The sequence below is a fragment of the Cetorhinus maximus genome, chromosome 1 (genome assembly GCF_964194155.1).
Source record: "Cetorhinus maximus chromosome 1, sCetMax3.hap1.1, whole genome shotgun sequence".
In the NCBI taxonomy this organism is placed as follows: domain Eukaryota; kingdom Metazoa; phylum Chordata; class Chondrichthyes; order Lamniformes; family Cetorhinidae; genus Cetorhinus; species Cetorhinus maximus.
This window is the reverse complement of record NC_135879.1, coordinates 180,319,044-180,336,280: the sequence shown is the minus strand read 5'-3', so window position 1 is coordinate 180,336,280 and position 17,237 is coordinate 180,319,044. Positions and strand designations below refer to the sequence as shown.

At 42.2% G+C, this 17,237-nt stretch overlaps 1 protein-coding gene across 5 annotated transcripts in view; it reads left to right on the top strand.

Annotated features, from left to right (window-relative positions):
- Window positions 1-16,601: 16,601 nt before the first annotated feature.
- LOC144685714 (urea transporter 2-like) overlaps window positions 16,602-17,237 on the top strand; it is a 124,707-nt gene continuing 124,071 nt past the window's right edge. For 2 of the 5 annotated variants that reach the window (XM_078550544.1, XM_078550535.1), the window contains exon 1: window positions 16,603-16,769. In XM_078550544.1, coding sequence (XP_078406670.1) covers window positions 16,746-16,769 — 24 coding nt within the window. In that variant the 5' untranslated portion in view covers window positions 16,603-16,745. Of the gene's footprint in view, window positions 16,770-17,237 lie in introns of all 5 variants that reach the window. The other 3 variants (XM_078550553.1, XM_078550526.1, XM_078550559.1) reach the window with 3 other exon arrangements.

Below are 17,237 nucleotides of genomic sequence, written 5' to 3'. Positions count from 1 at the left end.
GTTCCAGTGGATTGGAAAAATGCTAATATAACGCCCTTATTCAAAAATGGGGGGAGGCAGAAAGTAGGAAACTATAGACCAGTTAGTTTAACATCGGTCATTGGGAAATTGTTGGAATCCATTATTAACGAAGTAATAATGGGGCATTTGGAAAGTCAAAATGCAATCATCAGAGTCAGCATGGTTTTATGAAGAGTAAATCATGTTTGACTAATTTGCTGGAGTTCTCTGAAGATGTGACAAGCAAAGTGGATAATGGGGATCCTGTATATCTGGACTTCCAGAAGGCCTTTGATAAGGTGCCGCACAAAAGATTAATACACAAGATGAGATCACACGGAGTTAGGGGTAATATATTAGCTTGGATAGAGGATTGGCTAACCAACAGAAAGCAGAGAGCCGGGATAAATGAGTCTTTTTCTGGATGGCAAGCTGTAACTAGTGAGGTGCCACAGGGTTCGGTCCTTAGGCCCCAACTATTTACAATCTATGTTAATGACTTGGATTCAGGGATAGAAGGTACTATAGTTAAATTTGCAGATGACACCAAAATAGGTGGGAAAGTAAATTGCAATGAAGAAATAAGAAATTTACTAATGGATATGGACAGGGTAGGTGAATGGGCCAAAATTTGGCAGATGGAGTTTAATGTGGATAAGTGTGAGGTTATCCATTTTGATCAGAAGAATAAAAAGGCGACTTATTAATTAAATGGAGAGAAACTTCAGAATGCTTCCGTGCAGAGGGATCTGGATGTCCATGTGCATGAATCGCTAAAAGCTGGTATGCAGGTACAGCAGGTAATAAGGAAGGCAAATGGAATTTTGGCATTTATTGCTAAAGAAATAGAGTATAAAAATAGGGAAGTGTTGTTGCAACAGTACAAGACATTTGTGAGACCGCACCTGGAATACTGTGCACAGTTTTTGTCCCCTTACTTGGGGAAGGATGTAGTTGCACTGGAGGCGGTTCAGAGGAGGTTCACTAGATTGATTCTAGAGATGTGGGGCTTGTCTTATGAGGAGAGATTGAGCAGATTAGGCCTATACTCACTAGGGTTTAGAAGGATGAGAGGAGATCTAATTGAGGTATATAAGATGCTAAAGGGGATAGACAAAGTAGACATGGAGTGGATGTTTCCCCTTCTGGGGTAGTCTAGAATGAGAGGCCATTGTTTTAGGCTAAGGGGTGGTAGATTTAAATCAGAGATGAGGAGGAATTACTTTTCTCAAAGGGTTGTGAATCTGTAGAATTCACTACCTCAGAGTGCAGTGGATGCCGGGACGCTGAATAAATTTAAGGAGGAGATAGACAGATTTTTAATTAGTAATGGGTTGAAAGATTATGGGGAGAGGGCGGGAAATTGGAGTTGAGGCCGAAATGAGATCAGCCATGATCGTATTGAATGGCGGGGCAGGCTCAAGGGGCTGAATTGCCTACTCCTGCTCCTAGTTCTTATGTTCTTATGGCATTTTTGAAATTATGTACAGCAGTCTGCCATTTTGTTAGGCAATCATAAAATTCTACAAAAATAATGTTCCAAACAACTTCTTACAAAAAAGAAAAAAATAAGCACGGGTATCTTAAGAATGTATGCACTTTATACTCCTGGGCTCATTTTCAAGATACCGATCAGGAAGGCCTTCTACACAATTAGCTGTGAGTTAATGTAATTGTTTGCCATGCAGGAACATGATACTTCCAGATCAGCAGCATGACTCATGCTGATAGGAATAATCTAAAAGAAAATTAGGCATTGGTTAGCATCTTAAGAAATAGGAGATCAGCCTCTGTATCTCTAAATGAACCAACCTGACAGTACTAAAAACAGAAAGTGGACATACTCTGCAAGTACGTAGAGTACAAGAACAAGGAGGTTATGCTGAATTTATATAAGATACTAGTAAGACCTCAGCTGGAGTATTACGTCCAGTTCTGGGCGCCACGCTATAGGAAGGATGTGAACGCATTGGAGAGAGTACAGAAGAGGTTTACAAGAATGGACAAGGAGAGTGCAAGGGGAGGACCCCGAGCCAGGCACCTGGTGGACAGTGCGACAGGAGGTCCCTGGGATAGGCAGTCAGAAGCGCCTAGAGGAGAGTGCAAGAGGTGGACCCCAAGCCAGGCAGTCAGCAGCACCTAGAGGAGTGTGCAAGAGCCAAAGTGAGACATCAAAGAAAAACAGATAGGTGATTGGGGGAGTATCTCTTCCGTGTTTCTTTTGATTGGCCAAGTGGTTTAAATCAGGAGACATTATTACAGCTGAAGAGTAATATTTAACATCCAAATTGATTAATTAAGTAGAATAGAGATGGCTGGGCAGGCGAAGTGTTGCAGCTATAGTATGTGAGAGCTGGTGGATGCCGGTATGATCCATGGTGACCATATCAGCAGCAAGCATTGGCTGCTTGAGGAACTTTGGCTCAGAGTTGGAGGATAGAATTAGTAAGTTTGTGGATGACACAAATATTGACCGGGTGGTTAACAGTGAGGTTGAGTGTCTTGGGCTACAGGAAGATATAGACTGGATGGTCAAATTGGCAGCTAAGTGGCAGATGGAATTTAACCCTGAAAAGTGTGAGGTGATACACTTTGGAAGGAGTAATTTGACAACGAAGTATTCACTGAACGGCATGACACTAGGAAGTTCTGAGGAACAATGGGATCTTGGCATGTGTCCATAAGTCTCTGAAGGTGGAAGGGCATGTTAGTGGGGTGGTGAAAAAGGCATATGGGACACTTGCCTTTATCAATCTAAGCATAGATTACAAAAGTGGGGAGGTCATGTTGGAGTTGTATAGAACCTTGGTGAGGCCACAGCTGGAGTACTGTGTGCAGTTCTGGTCGCCACATTATAGGAAGGATGTGATTGCACTGGAGGGGGTGCAGAGGAGATTCACCAGGATGTTGCCTGGGATGAAACATTTAAGTTATGAAGAGAGGTTGGATAGACTTGGGTTGTTTTCGTTAGAGCAGAGAAGACTGAGGGGTGACCTGATCGAGGTGTACAAGATTATGAGGGGCATGGACAGGGTGGATAGGGAGCAGCTGTTCCCCTTAGTTGAAGGGTCAGTCACAAGGGGACATAAGTTCAAGGTGAGGGGCAGGAGAGGCGGGTTGCTCCAAAGCTAAATTTGTCACACCCCTTCGATTAATTACATCAAATTTGGACTGTGGTCAGGGACAGGAGGGTGTGACTGTGAGTGAGGCAAGTATGGGGATCCAAAATTTAGCTTTGGACGAGCCTCAGCCAGTACCCATGTCCAATAGGTATGAGGCTCTTGCTCCTGGTGTGGACGAGGGCACAGACTGCAGGGATGATGAGCGAATTGACCACAGCACCGTGGTACAGAGCACCATTCAAGTGGGCGGAGAAAAGAGAAATGTAGTAGTAATAGGGGATAGCATAGTTAGGGGAATAGACACTGTTCTCTGCAGCAAAGACGGAGAATCCTGAAGGACATGTTGCCTACCTGATGCCAAGGTTAAGGACATCTCTTCTGGGCTAGAGAGAAACTTGGAGTGGGAGGGGAAGGGTCCAGTTGTCGTGGTCCACGTAGGTACCAACGACATAGGTAGGGCTAGGAAAGAGGTTCTGCTGAGGGACTATGAGCATCTTGAGTCTAAATTAAAAAGCAGAACCACAAAGGTAATAATCTCCGGATTACTAACTGAGCCACGTGCAAATTGGCGTAGGGTAAATAAGATTAGAGAGGTAAATGCGTGGCTCAAAGGTTGGTGTGGGAGAAATGGGTTCTGGTTCATGGGGCACTGGAACCAGTACTGGGGAAGGAGAGAGCTGTTCCGTTGGGATGGGCTTCATCTGAACCATGCTGGGACCAGTGTCCTGGCGAATTGTATAACTAGGGTTGTAGATAAGATTTAAAACTAATTAGTGGGGATTGGGGTTAGGGTTAAATTGAAAGGAAGTTTAAAAAATCAAAAAGAAACAAGAGGGTAGAGGTGCAGGGTGGTGAAGAGGAGAACGATAATCAACTGTGACAGGAAGGGGCAGAACATATAAACAGAAGAGTTTAGTAGAAATTAGAACCAAAATGGGTACTAATGGTTAAAAAGTCAAAGCTTAAGGCTCTTTATCTGAATGCACGCAGCATTTGTAACAAGATAGGCAAAAAGGGAAAGGAGGTGGGGTAACTTTGTTAATAAAGGAAGGTATCAGTGCAGTGGTAAGTAGTGATATAGGTGCAATAGATCATGAGGTGGAATCAGTTTGGGTAGAAATAAGGAATAGCAAGCGGAAGAAGTCATGGTGGGAGTCGTCTATAGGCCCCCGAAGAGTTGCCTCACTGTAGGACAAAATATAAATCAGGAAATAATGGAGGCATGTAAGAAGGGCACGACAATTGTCATGGGTGAATTTAATCTGCATATTGACTGGACACATCAGATTGGCAGGGGTAACATGGAAGACCAATTTGTAGAGTGCATCAGGGATTGTTTCTTAGAGCAATACATTGCAGAACCTACCCAGGAACAGGCTATTTTAGATCTAGTAATGTGTAAGGAGGTGGGATTAATAAGAAATATCGTAGTTAAGGACCCTCCAGAATTTCAAATTCAGTTTGAGGGCAAGCAACTCGGGTCTCAAACTGGTGTCCTCACCTTAAATAAAGGAAATTACAGAGGTATGAAGAAAGAGTTCTTTAAAGCCCGCTGGGAAAATAGACTAAGGGGAAGTGGATGAGCAGTGGCAGACATTTAAGCAGATATTTCATAATGCTCAGCAAAAATTTATCCTGGTCAAAAAGGACTTGATGAGAAGGATGAACCAACCGTGGTTAACAAAGGTGGTCAAGGAGAGCATCCAATCAAAATCTAAGGCATACAAAGTGGCAAAAACTAGTGGTAGGTCAGAGGATTAGGAATTTTTTAGGAACCAGGGGCGAATGACTAAGAAGCTAATACAGAAGGAGAAAATTGATTACAAAAATATGTTGGCAAGAAATATAAAAATAAACAGCATGAGCTTCTACAGGTATATAAAAAGAAAGAGAGTGGCTAAAGTGAGATTGGGACCCTTGGATGATGTGATTGGAGAATTGATAATGGGGAACAGGTAAATGGCAGATAATTTAAACCAATATTTTGCATCGGTCTTCACAGTGGAGGACACTATAAACATTCCAAAGTTATCAGATAAGCAAGGAGTTAATGGGAGGAAAGTTCTTGTAACAGTCTCTATCACAAGGGAAAAAATATTGGACAAACTAATGGGACTAAAGGCAGACAAGTTGCCAGGACCTGAATGCATCCAAGGGTTTTAAAGGAAGTGGCTGCAGAGATAGTAGAGGCATTGGTCAAAATATTCCAGAACTCACTGGATTCTAGGAGGGTCTCAGCGGATTGGAAAACCATTAACGTGATGCCCCTGTTCAAGAAGGGAGAGAGACAAAAAGCAGGAAATTATAGGCCAGTCAGCTTAGCATCTGTAGTTGGGAAAATGCTGGAGTTCATTAATAAGGAAGAAATAGCAGGACATTCAGAAAAGCTTAAAATCAAACAAAGTAAACATGCTTTTGTGAAAGGGAAATCATGTTTGACAAATTTTCTAGAGTTATTTGAGGATATAACAAGCAGAGTTGATAAAGGGGAACTGGTAAATGTGGTGTATTTGGATTTCCAGAAGGCATTCGATAAGGTGCCACATAAAAGGCTATTGCACAGGATAGGAGTTCACGGTACAGGGGGATAATGGATTGAGGATTGGTTAACACACAGAAGACAAAGAGTCGGGATTAATGGGTCTTATTCAGGTTGGAAAGACGTAACTAGTGGAGTGCCACAAGGATCATTCCCAGGGCCTCAATTATTTACTATCTATATTAATGACTTGGAGGAGTGGGCAGAGTGTACAGTATTCAAATTTGCTGATGATACAAAAACAGGTAGGAGGGCATGTTGTGATGAGGACATAAGGAATTTGCAAGGGAATATAGATAGGTTAAGTGGGTGGGCAAAAACTTGGCAGATGGAGTTTAATGTAGGAAAGTGTGAGGTCATGCACTTTGGTAGAAAGAATCAAAAGGCAGACTATTATTTAAATGGAGAGAGACTCCAAAAAAGTGCAGCATGGAGGGATCTGGGCGTTCTTGTGCATGAAACACAAAAAGTTAGCATGCAGGTGCAGCAAGTAATTAAGAAGGCAAATGTAATTTTGGCCTGTATTGCTAGGGGGATGGAGCTTAAAAATAGGGAAGTCTTGTTACAACTGTACAGGGTGTTGGTGAGGCCGCACCTGGAATACTGTGTACAGTTTTGGTCCCCGTATTTAAAAAAGGAAATACTGGCATTGGAGGCAGTTCCAAAGGGATTCACTGGGCTGATTCCTGGGATGAAGGGATTGATTTATCAAGAATGGTTAAACAGGTTAGGCCTTTATTCATTGGAGTTTAGAAGGATGAGGGGTGATCTTATTGAAACGTTCAAAATTCTGAGGGGGCTTGACAAGGTAGATGTTGAGAAGATGTTTCTACTAGTGGGGCAATCTCAAACTAGGGGACATAGGTACAGAATAAGGGAACATTCATTTAAAACTGAGATGCGAAGGAATTTCTTCTCTCAGAGGGCAGTGAATTTCTGGAATTTTTCTACTTCAGAGAGTGTGGAGGCTAGGCCACTGAAAGTATTTAAAGAGGAGGTAGATAGATTTTTGAAATATCGGGGAGTTGAGGGCTTTGAGAAGCTGGCATGATAAAGGACTGAGGCTTTGGGCAGATCAGCCATGATCTTATTGAATGGTGGGGCAAGCTTGAGGGGCCGAATGGCCTACTCCTGCTCCTATTTCTTATGTTCTTATGAGAAACTTGAGTTATGAAGATAGAATGGAGAGATTGAAACTGTTCTCCTTGGAGAGAGAAGGGTAAAAGGAGATTTGATAGATGTGTTCAAAATCATGAGGAGGCTGGATAGAATAGATAGGGTGAAACTGTTCCTGCTTGTAAAAGCATCGAGAATGATAGGGCACAGATTTTAAGTGATTTGCAAAAGAAACAAATGTGATGTTAAAAAAAACATTTTCACACAACAAGTTCTTCAAGTCTGGAATGTCCTGCCTGTAAGTGTGGTGGAGGCAGGTTCAATTGAGGCATTGAATAGGGCATTGGATGATTATTTGAATAGAAACAATATGCAAGGGTATGCTGAAAAGGCAGGAGAATGGCAATAAGTCACAATGCTGATTTGGAGAGCCGGTGCAGACATGATGGGCCAAATGGCCACCTTTTGTGCCGTAACAATTCTGTGATTTTTTTTTATTCATTCATCTGATGTGGACATTGGTGGCTAGGCCAGCATTTATTGCCCATTCCTAGTTGCCCTTGTTCAGAGGTCATTCAAGAGTCAACTACATTGCTGTGGGTCCAGAGTCACATTTAGGCCAGAGCAGGTAAGGGCAGCAGATTTCCTTCCCCTAAAGAACATTAGTGAACCAGATGGGTTTTTATAACAATCAACAATGGTTTCATGGTCATCATTAGAGCTTTAATTCCAGATTTTTTTTTATTGAATTCAAATTCTGCCATCTGCCATGGCAGGATTCAAACCCAGGTCCTCGGAGTATTACCCTGGGTAGCAATACCACTATGCTATCGCCTCTGTAAAGTCTGGCAGTATCTGTGGAGCGAGAAACAAGAGTTAAAGTTTCAAGTTGAATATAACTGTTCTTCAGTCCTGAAGAGAGGTAGGAATGTGATGGGTCTTATGCTGTACCAAAGGGATGACGGTGAGGAAGAACAAAAATGGAGGTCTGGGATAGGTTAGAGGGTGGGAGAGATTTAATGACAAAGATGTCATAGAACAAAAGGTAAAGGGAGTGGTAGCGGTTGTAGTAAAGAAACAAAGCATTGGTCCAGATTGAGTGTTAATGGCAGAATAAAGGACAGCTCTGTCTGAAAGCAAAAAACCTGAAAACAAGATACAGACTAGCACTTGGCAAATAAAAAATCAAAAAGGAGGACAGAGTTTGTGGCCTGAAGTTGTTGAACTCAGTGTTGAGTCCAGAAAGCTGTAAAATGCTTAATCAGAAGATGAGCTGCTGTTCCTCAAGCTTTGGTGAGCTTTACTGGAACATTGTAGCAGGCCGAGGATAGAAATGTGAGCCTAAGAGCAAGGTGGTGAATTAAAATGGCAAGCAATCAGAAGCTCAGGGTCATGCTTGCAGACTGAGAGGATGTGTTCTGGAAAGCAGTCGCCCAGTCTGCATTTGGTCTTCCCAATGTAGCGGAGACCACATTGTGGGCAGCGAACACAGTCTATTAAATTGTTATATATTCAAGAACTATTGGATTGTTGGAAGTGGCAGTAACAAAGACATGCATGGTTCATATTTCAAGTTAACAAGAACAGTGAGGCTATAGTGCTTACATTTATTAGTGTAAATTGGACAGCAAGTTCTGACAGTTGTACTTGTGTAGTTAATCATGGAAATATGAAAGTTGTTGCCAGAGCAAACCCACTCCTTCACAGGATGCATTGTAACAGACCTCACTGATAGACCCAGCATTGAAATCCATGCAGATAAAAGCAAAATACTGCGGATGCTGGACATTTGAAATAAAAACAGAAAATGCTGAAAAAACTCAGCAAATCTGGCAGCATCTGTGGAGAGAGAAACAGGTTTTTGAAGAAGAGTCATATGAACTCGAAACATTAACTCTGTTTCTCGCTCCACAGATGCTGCCAGATCTGCTGAGTTCTTTCAGCATTTTCTGTTTTTATTTGAAATCCGCGCAACTGTGTGACGTTGGGGTGCTTGCCCATTCATTCCTCATTAAAGGTACCAGAAAATGTTAGGTTTAGTAAATTCATGATTAAGTGAATTGTCGTTTGGTAGTACAGCATTATTCCTCAGGGCAATGCCTTGGCCAATCAGGGTCAAGCTGCCTGGTTTAAATTTCAAACAATGTTTGGTTACTAACTGTCAGTCACCATCAATGGTGCATTCTCCATGGCAACGCCACTTGCCAACTGATAGGCACTCTCTTCACATACAGTATAAATTGCTGTATTGGTATTGATGAGTGCAAGACGAAAAGCTTAGACATGAGTCTTTTTTCAGCAGTACTCAAGTAAGTGAATTTTTAAGGGCGTGTTAAGTGATAGTTACTGCCAAACAAACTCCCTGGCTCTGAAGTTCCACAGGTCTGAAGTTTCATCCCTTCAGAAGTTAATTAATGTTGGAGATCTTAAAATCCCCTTTTTTTACTTTTTCTGTCTCTGTTATCTCCCTCTCTTTTACTCCTATCTGTATAAATTTATAGTGCGCTTATATATGATTTAAATCTAATTTATAATTCCTACATTATACTTCCAGGTTTAGACTAATGAGGACTAATTTGGATAGTGTTATAATACAATGCTTTATATCAAAACTGACTTCATGTATTTATTGAGCTGAAACTGCCAGTTGAGTTTTAATAGACTGAACAACAGTATTTCAGTGACTTAAAACAGCAGCTTCTAAGATGGCCAAACATTAACACAGCTGTACCCTGCAAATTACAAAGCCATTGTGATGGTGCCAAACTGTCTAGATAAAAGCCCATCAGAGAAAATCACTTTAGAGGAATATGAATGACCCCATCTCCTGAACCATTCACAAAACATCCAATCGCCCATGTAATCATTTTGGTGTGGAACAGGTCATTAAACACTATCACTTTGAACAATGAACCCTGACTAAGAAGAAAACTCTTTTAGCCATAAATTAATCATGTCTAAACCATTGTCCTGGAATCAACTTGTTATGACCATGTTTGGGTAACTGGTCAGTATGTGAGAGGGAATCATGTGATGAACCATCTAGCCCTCTTTTGTGTGTGAAGAAACTGCTTTTCTCCAGGCCAGAGAACAGAAGAAGAAAGATGCAGGAAAAGCAGGACCCTGATAGGGTCTCTCACTCTCACTCTGTCTCTCTTTAGCCATCCTGCAAGCTTGAGCCCTGTCCATTGTTTGACCATCCATATGCCACAGGCAGTGTTTTAAGAATCAACACAGTAGCTGTTGGCTCCAGAAGAAAAGATATACATTATTTGTCAATATCTTTAAATCATCTCAAAGCAGCCTAAAACCATCCAAGTCAATAATTTACAAGATCAATTTACCACTAACTTTATTCGACATTTAAACTATTTAACCTTCCCTCTGGCTTTGTAACTTACTTATGTGTGAGCCCTTGAATGCATATGTGTGTGAGAGTTGGAGCAATTTTATTATTTTTATTCAGATCGGGTGTTAAGTACAATAAATACTACTCTCTTTTCTGTAATACTTACAAGAAAACCTGTCTGTGCGTGTCTTTTACAGTCACAACATGTAAACATTTAAACACTCACTGATGACAAAAGAGACAGAGGTTGCAATGAAGAAGAAAAAGCTTGCTTATGACAGATGTCAGTGGATAATATAACAGAATCAGGCTGAATATGGAAGGTTAAGAAAGGAATAGAACAAACAAATAAGAAAACCAAAGAGAGAGTGTGAGATGAAACCGGCAGCTTACATAAAATGAAATCCAAAAGTCTTCCATAGGCATGTAAATAGTAAAAGGGTGGTAAAAAGTGTGGGGTCTATTAAGGACCAAAAAAGGGATTTATGCATGGAGGCAGGGGGGCATGGCTGAGGTGTTTAATTAATAGTTTGTAATAAAAGCAAAATACTGTGGATGCTGGCGATCTGAAATAAAAACAGAAAGTGCTGAAAAAACTCAGCAGGTTTGGCAGCATCTGAAGAGAGAGAATTAACATTTCTAATTTGTTATGACTCTTCTTTGGAACTAGATATTTGTGAATTGTTTATGACTATCTATGGTTAATTTATGTCTGTCTTTACCAAGGAAGAAGATGCTAACCAGGTCATAGTGAAAAAGGACGTAGTTCAGACACTTGAAGGGTTTAAATTAATAAGGAGGGTGTATTGGATAGGTTGTCTGTACTTGAAGTTGATAAGACACCAGGTCTGGAAGAGATGCATCCAGGGATACTGAGGCAGGTGGGAGTGGAAATTGCACAGGCACTAGCCATAATTTTCTAATATTCCTTAGACTCAGGGGTGGTGCCAGGTGACTGGAAAATTGCAAATGTTACACGCCTGTTCAAAAGGCTGCAAAGATAAACCCAGCAACTACAAACCAGTCAGTTTAACCTCGGTTGTGGGGAAGCTTCTAGAAACGATAACTCAGTACAAAATTAATAGCCACTTGGACAAATGCAGGTTAATTAAGAAAAGCCTACACAGATTTGTTATGGGCAAATCGTGTTTAACTAACTTCCTTGAGTTTTTTGATGGGATAGCAGAGAGGGTTGATAACAGTAATGCTGTTGCTGTGGTGAACAAGGACTTCCAAAAGGTATTTGATAAGGTGTCGCACAACAGACTTATGTCCAAAGTCAGAGCTCATGGAATAAAAGGGATAGTAGCAACATGCTTACAAAATTGGTTGTGTGACAGAAAACAGAGTAGTGGCTCATGGGTGTTTTTCAGACTGGAGGTTAATTGAGTTCTGTAGGGATTTCTGTTAGGACCCCTGCTTATCCTGATATATATTAATGACTTAGACCTCGGATACAGGGCATATTTCAAAATTTGCAGATGATACAAAACTTGTAAGTACTGTGAACTGAGGTTCAAAGGGACATGGACAGGTTGGTGGAATGGGCAGACAAGTGTCAGTTGAAATTTAATGCAGGGAAATGTGAGGTGATTCGTTTTGGTAGAAGGATCACGGAGAGACAATGGAAAATAAATGGTAAAATTCTAAAGGGGGTGGAGGAGCAGAGGGACCTGGGTACATATGTGCATAAATCATTGAAGGTGACAGGACAGGTTGAGAGCACGGTTAATAGAGTATACAGCACCCTAGGTTTTATAAATAGGGGCAAAGAGTACAAAAGTAACACAAGTTAGTTAAACTTGTACAAAACACTGGGTCAGCCTCAGCTGGAATATTGCGTCCACCACACTTTAGGAAGGATGTGGAGGCATTCAATTATCAGCAAAATGATGGATGGGGTCATCAAAAGGGTTTTCAAGCAGCACTTACTCAGCAATAACCTGATCACTGATGTTCAGTTTAGGTCCTACCAAAGTCGCTCAACTCCTGACCTCATTAAAGCCTTGGTCCAAACATGGACAAAAGAGCTTAATTCTAGAGGTGAGGTGAGAGTGATTGTCCTTGACATCAAGGCAGCATTTGGCTAAGTGTGGCATCAAGGTGCCCTAGCAAAACTGGAGTCAATTGGAATCAGGAGGAAAACTCTCCGCTGGTTGGAGTCATGCTTAGCACAAAGGAAGATGGTTGTGGTTGTTCAGGGTCAATCATCTCAGTCTCAGGGCATCACTGCAGCAGTTCCTCTGGGTAGTATCCTCGGCCCAACCATCTTCAGCTGCTTGATCAATGACCTTCCCTCCATCATAAGATTAGAAGTGGAGATGTATGCTGATGATTGTATAATGTTCAGCATCATCTGCAACTCCTCAGATACTGAAACAGTCAGTGTCCATATGCAGCAAGACCTGGGCAACATTCAAGCTTAGGCTGACAAGTGGCAAGTAACATTTGCGCCACACAAGTGCCAGGCAATGACCATCTCCAACAAGAGAGAATCCAACCATCTCCCCTTGACATTCAATGGCATTACCATCGCTGAATCCACCACTATCAACATCCTTATCATTGATGAGAAACTGAACAGGGCCAGCCATATAAATACTGCGACTACAAGGGCAGGTCAGAGGCTAGGAATTTTGTGGAGAGTAACTCACCTCTTGACTCCCCAAGCCTATCCAGTCAGGAGTGTGATGGAATACGCTCTACTTACCTGGCTGAGTGCAGCTCCAACAGCACTCAAGAAGCTCAACACCATCCAGGACAAATCAGCAAGCTTGACTAGCACCCTATCCACCACCTTCAACATCCACTCCCTCCACCACTGATGCACAGTGGCAGAATTGTCTATCATCTACAAGATGCACTGCAGGAACTCATCAAGGCTCCTTCGACATCAGCTTCCAAAACCCACGATCTCTACAACCTAGGAGGGAAAGAACAGCAAATGCATGGGAACAGCATTACCTGCAAGTTCTCCTCCAAGCCACACCATCCTAACTTGGAACTATATTGCCATTCCTTCACTGTCACTGGGTCAAAATCCTGGAACTCCCTCCGTAACAGCACTGTGGGTGTCATTACACCACATGGACGGCAGCAGTTCAAGAAGGTGGCTCACCTTAGCAAGAGCAATTAGGGATGGGCAATAAAATGCTGGCCCAGCTTGCAAAGCCTACATCCCATGAAAGAATAAGAAAAAATAAGAAGGTGCAGAAAAGATTCATGAGAATGGTTTCAAGGATGAGTAACTTCAGTTATGTAGATAGATTGAACAAGTTGGAGCTGTTCTTCTTGGAGAAGAGAAGGTTGAGAGGAGTTTGGATAGACTTATTCAAAATAATGAGGGTTTTGGACAGAGTAGATAGGGAGAAACTTCCCATTGGTGTAAGGATCGAGAATCGGGGGCACAGACTTAAGGTAATTGGCAAAAGAAGCAATGGCAACATGAAGGAAAACTTTTTCACACAGCGAGTGGTTAGGATCTACAATGCACTGCCTGAGAGTGTGGTGGAGGCAGGTTCAATCGAAGAACTCAAGAGGGATTTGGATTATTATCTGAAAAGGAAGAATGTGCAGGACTACAAGGAGCAGGTGGAGGAGCGGCACTAGGTGAATTGCTCCTTCATAGAGCTGGCACAGATACAATGGGCTGAATGGCCTCCTCTGTACAGTAACCATTCCAAGCACTTAACCAGAGCATTATCAAGCAATAATTGGCAGGGCAGGGGCAGAGAGGTGATGGTATAGTGGTATTGTCGCTAGACCAGTAATCCAGAGACCCAGGGTAATGCTCTGGGGACCCAGGTTCAAATCCTGCCACAGTAGATGGTGGAATTGAATAAAAATCTGGAATTAAAAGTCTAATGATGACCATGAAGCCATTGTCAATTGTTATTAAAAAATCCATTAATGCCCTTTAGGGAAGGAAATCTGCTGTACTTACCTGGTCTGGCCTACATGTGACTCCAGACCCACAGGAATGTGTTTGACTCTTAAATGCCCTCTGAACTATGGGGCAACTATGGATGGGTAATAAATACTGGCCTGGCCAACAACACCCCCATGAAAAAGAAATCTGGCTCCCAGTCACATGAGAAAATTTTAGGATGGATAGGTAGTTTTTAAGAAGTGCCTGAAAGGAGGAGACAGGCTTCAAAAAATTCAGGGTGGAACTGAAAAAGGAAATAAGAGGGACAAAGACAGAATCAGAATAGAACATAAAAGCGACCCAAAAGTCTTCCATAAACATATAAGAGGTAGTCAAAAAAGGCCAATTAGGGATAAAAAAAGATCTTCTTTTGAAGGCAGCGGGCAAGGCAGAGGTATGAAATGAGTACTTTGCATCTGTCTTCACTAAAGAAGAGGATGCTACCAATGCCTCAAGAAAGGAGAAGGTAGTCGAGAAATTGGATAGGGTAAAACTAGATAAAGTACTTAAAAGGTTGGAACCGCTCAAAGTAGAAAAGTCATCCAGTCTGCATGAGATGCATCGGGTTGCTGAGATAAGTAAGGGAGGAAAATCAACTTGGCATTCTCCAGCCTTCTGGGCTCAACATTGAGTTTAACAATTTAAATCGTAACCTCTGCCTCCATTTGTTTTGTGTTTTTTTGGCTGGTTTGGTATTTATAAAAATTTTCTTTATTCCTTCATTTTGCATTTGGCAGATGCTATCCAGCCTTCACACCTCATTTAAATGCATCATTTGTTTCTTTACTATACCCATTACTATACCCATTATGGTTTTTGTGCCATAAAACTTTTTGTTATTTAATCTCTCCTGCTCTCCACCCTATCACAAACCTTTCCTTTTATTCTTCAACCCCCTTGCCTCAACCCCCCCTTTCACTTGCTCAAAACCTATTACATTTCTCTTTCCTCAGTTCTGATGAAAAGTCATTGACCTGAAACATCAAAGCTGTTTTCCTCTACAGAAGCTGCCTGACCGGCCAAGTATTTTCAACAATTTCTGTTTTTATTTCAGATTTCCAGCATTTGCTGTATTTTGTTGTTTGGGGGACCACTTTTACATGTGCTTTGTTGCATTTGACACCATGCATTAGTTTGCTTTGCTGACTAGTCCCCCAACGTTTTTTCCCTTTATGGATATTTTTGCATTTCATTATTCCAGATAACTGACATTGTACACCCTGTGGAGTTAACATAGGCATTCCTCATAAAAATGTAGATCATGAAGAGCAACAAATATGCATGCCACATTCTCAAAGATATTTTCACCACATTCGTAAACCCTTCAATTTGTGTCTGGATACGCGAGATAAGTTTTCACTGCCTCCATTACAGAGTTGTATCAGCTGCTGCATGCTGACTTGCGCCAACCATCTGGAACAAAGACTACTTGGCATGTACTATGTCAGTTCAGGGACTTGTGGAAAATGTGGGTTCGATTTTGGTGGTGGTGGGTGGGAGGGCAATACAACAAACAAAAAACATCCAAACAACAATTGATTGATCAATCCCATCCGATCCAAACATGGTGCAAACAACACTCACCCATCAAAATAATCAAACTCCCATCATCAATAGGCAATCTGCTGGAGTGGCAAAAAGCACCAAACCACAGACCAACTCCTTCAATTCTTGGTTGAAGTCAGGTTCGACACAAGGTACCACGATCACCACCATAAGTTGGGGAAGAAGCAGGTCCCAAATCCACACCAGCCAGAAACAGGATCAAACCCTGTGAGGTTGGCACCAATCAGGTCCACACCAGCCTTCCAGCCAACTGGCCCCACAAGAAGTACATGGAAACATGCACTGGTCCGGAGCTATGAATTGTGATGGTAGAGGCTCCAATTTTCTGTCCATCACATGGCTGCCCAGGAATCTCTCCTGCTCTTACCGCTTGCCATTGCCATATGTTGGAAGGATTTACAGAAGCATACTCAACCTATTTGGCTGTGAATGTGCCTTTCTTGGCTATCAAGCCCTAAAGTGGGACTTGAATCAAGAGCTTCTGGCTCAGAGGCAGGGATGCCACCTGCTGCACCCTTATTTGAAATAAATTTTCATAAATTTGAAATAAAGAATTGCATCCAATTGTTATTTGGAGGTTAAATGTTCACAAGGAACAAGCCAAGTATGTCCATTACAATAATGCATTGTCCTACTTTTCAAAGAGGCTTTCTTGTCCATTATCACTGCCACATCTAATTTCCCGGAGGTGGGAAAAGAAAACCTATGCACCCGCGATTTCCTAAGCTTCATTGTCGTCATTCAAACGAGTCTCTGGTTAGAATCATTTCCAGCGTCAAGATGTTGCACAATTTTAAACTTAACCAGATTGTGTATTCCTCACTATTGCAAGCAACCAGTCTAATACAATGGCCACTGTCAAACAAATTGCCCTAAAGCTGTAAATGCTGAAATTTCTTAGCCTTCCCAGCCCTTCTGATCATTTTTTTGTCGCCTCAGTTTCAAGTATTTCCCAATTGGCTGAATGCAGTCATGTGGGTTGATGCAGTCTTAGGTTAACCAAATATCGGCAAACGCTCTAGTATTAAAACCACAGTCCGGTGAGGAATTTAGCACCGAGTTTTCATTCTGCATCACAGCCAGTCCATTATTTCACTTTGCGTTTAACCAGGCATCAGAGGAACAATGTTTGAGGAAAAGCTGGTCCAGGTAATTTTCTGTTAAATATTGGCATTTTGTAAATGCATTATGTTCAAACAGTATTTCTTAAGTGTGTCTTTATGCGTAAAGAATTCAGTGTCCGCGGCGGCGGTGGCGGAGGTTTGACGCTTCGCAAAGTCCGTCAACTGCGCATGTGCTTAACGACCACCTGGTTAAAAGCGGCAACGAGTGCGTGCGCCAGGTGGACGGTTGGATGAAGGGGCACGCGGAGGGGGAGGAGGAGGTGGGGGTAGAAAGTGGGGGTAGAAAGCCAGAGGATGAGGAGAAAGTGGGGGAGAAAGCCGGTGGCTGTGGAGAAGGTTGGTGGATGGGGCGAAAGCGGGTTGGGGGAGAAAGTTGTTGGATGGGGAAAAATTGGGTTGGGGGAGAAAGTCAGTGCATGGTGAGAAAGTGGGGGGGAGAAGCTGATGCATCGGGGAGAAAGGGGAGGAGAAAGTTGGTAGACGGGGAGAAGGT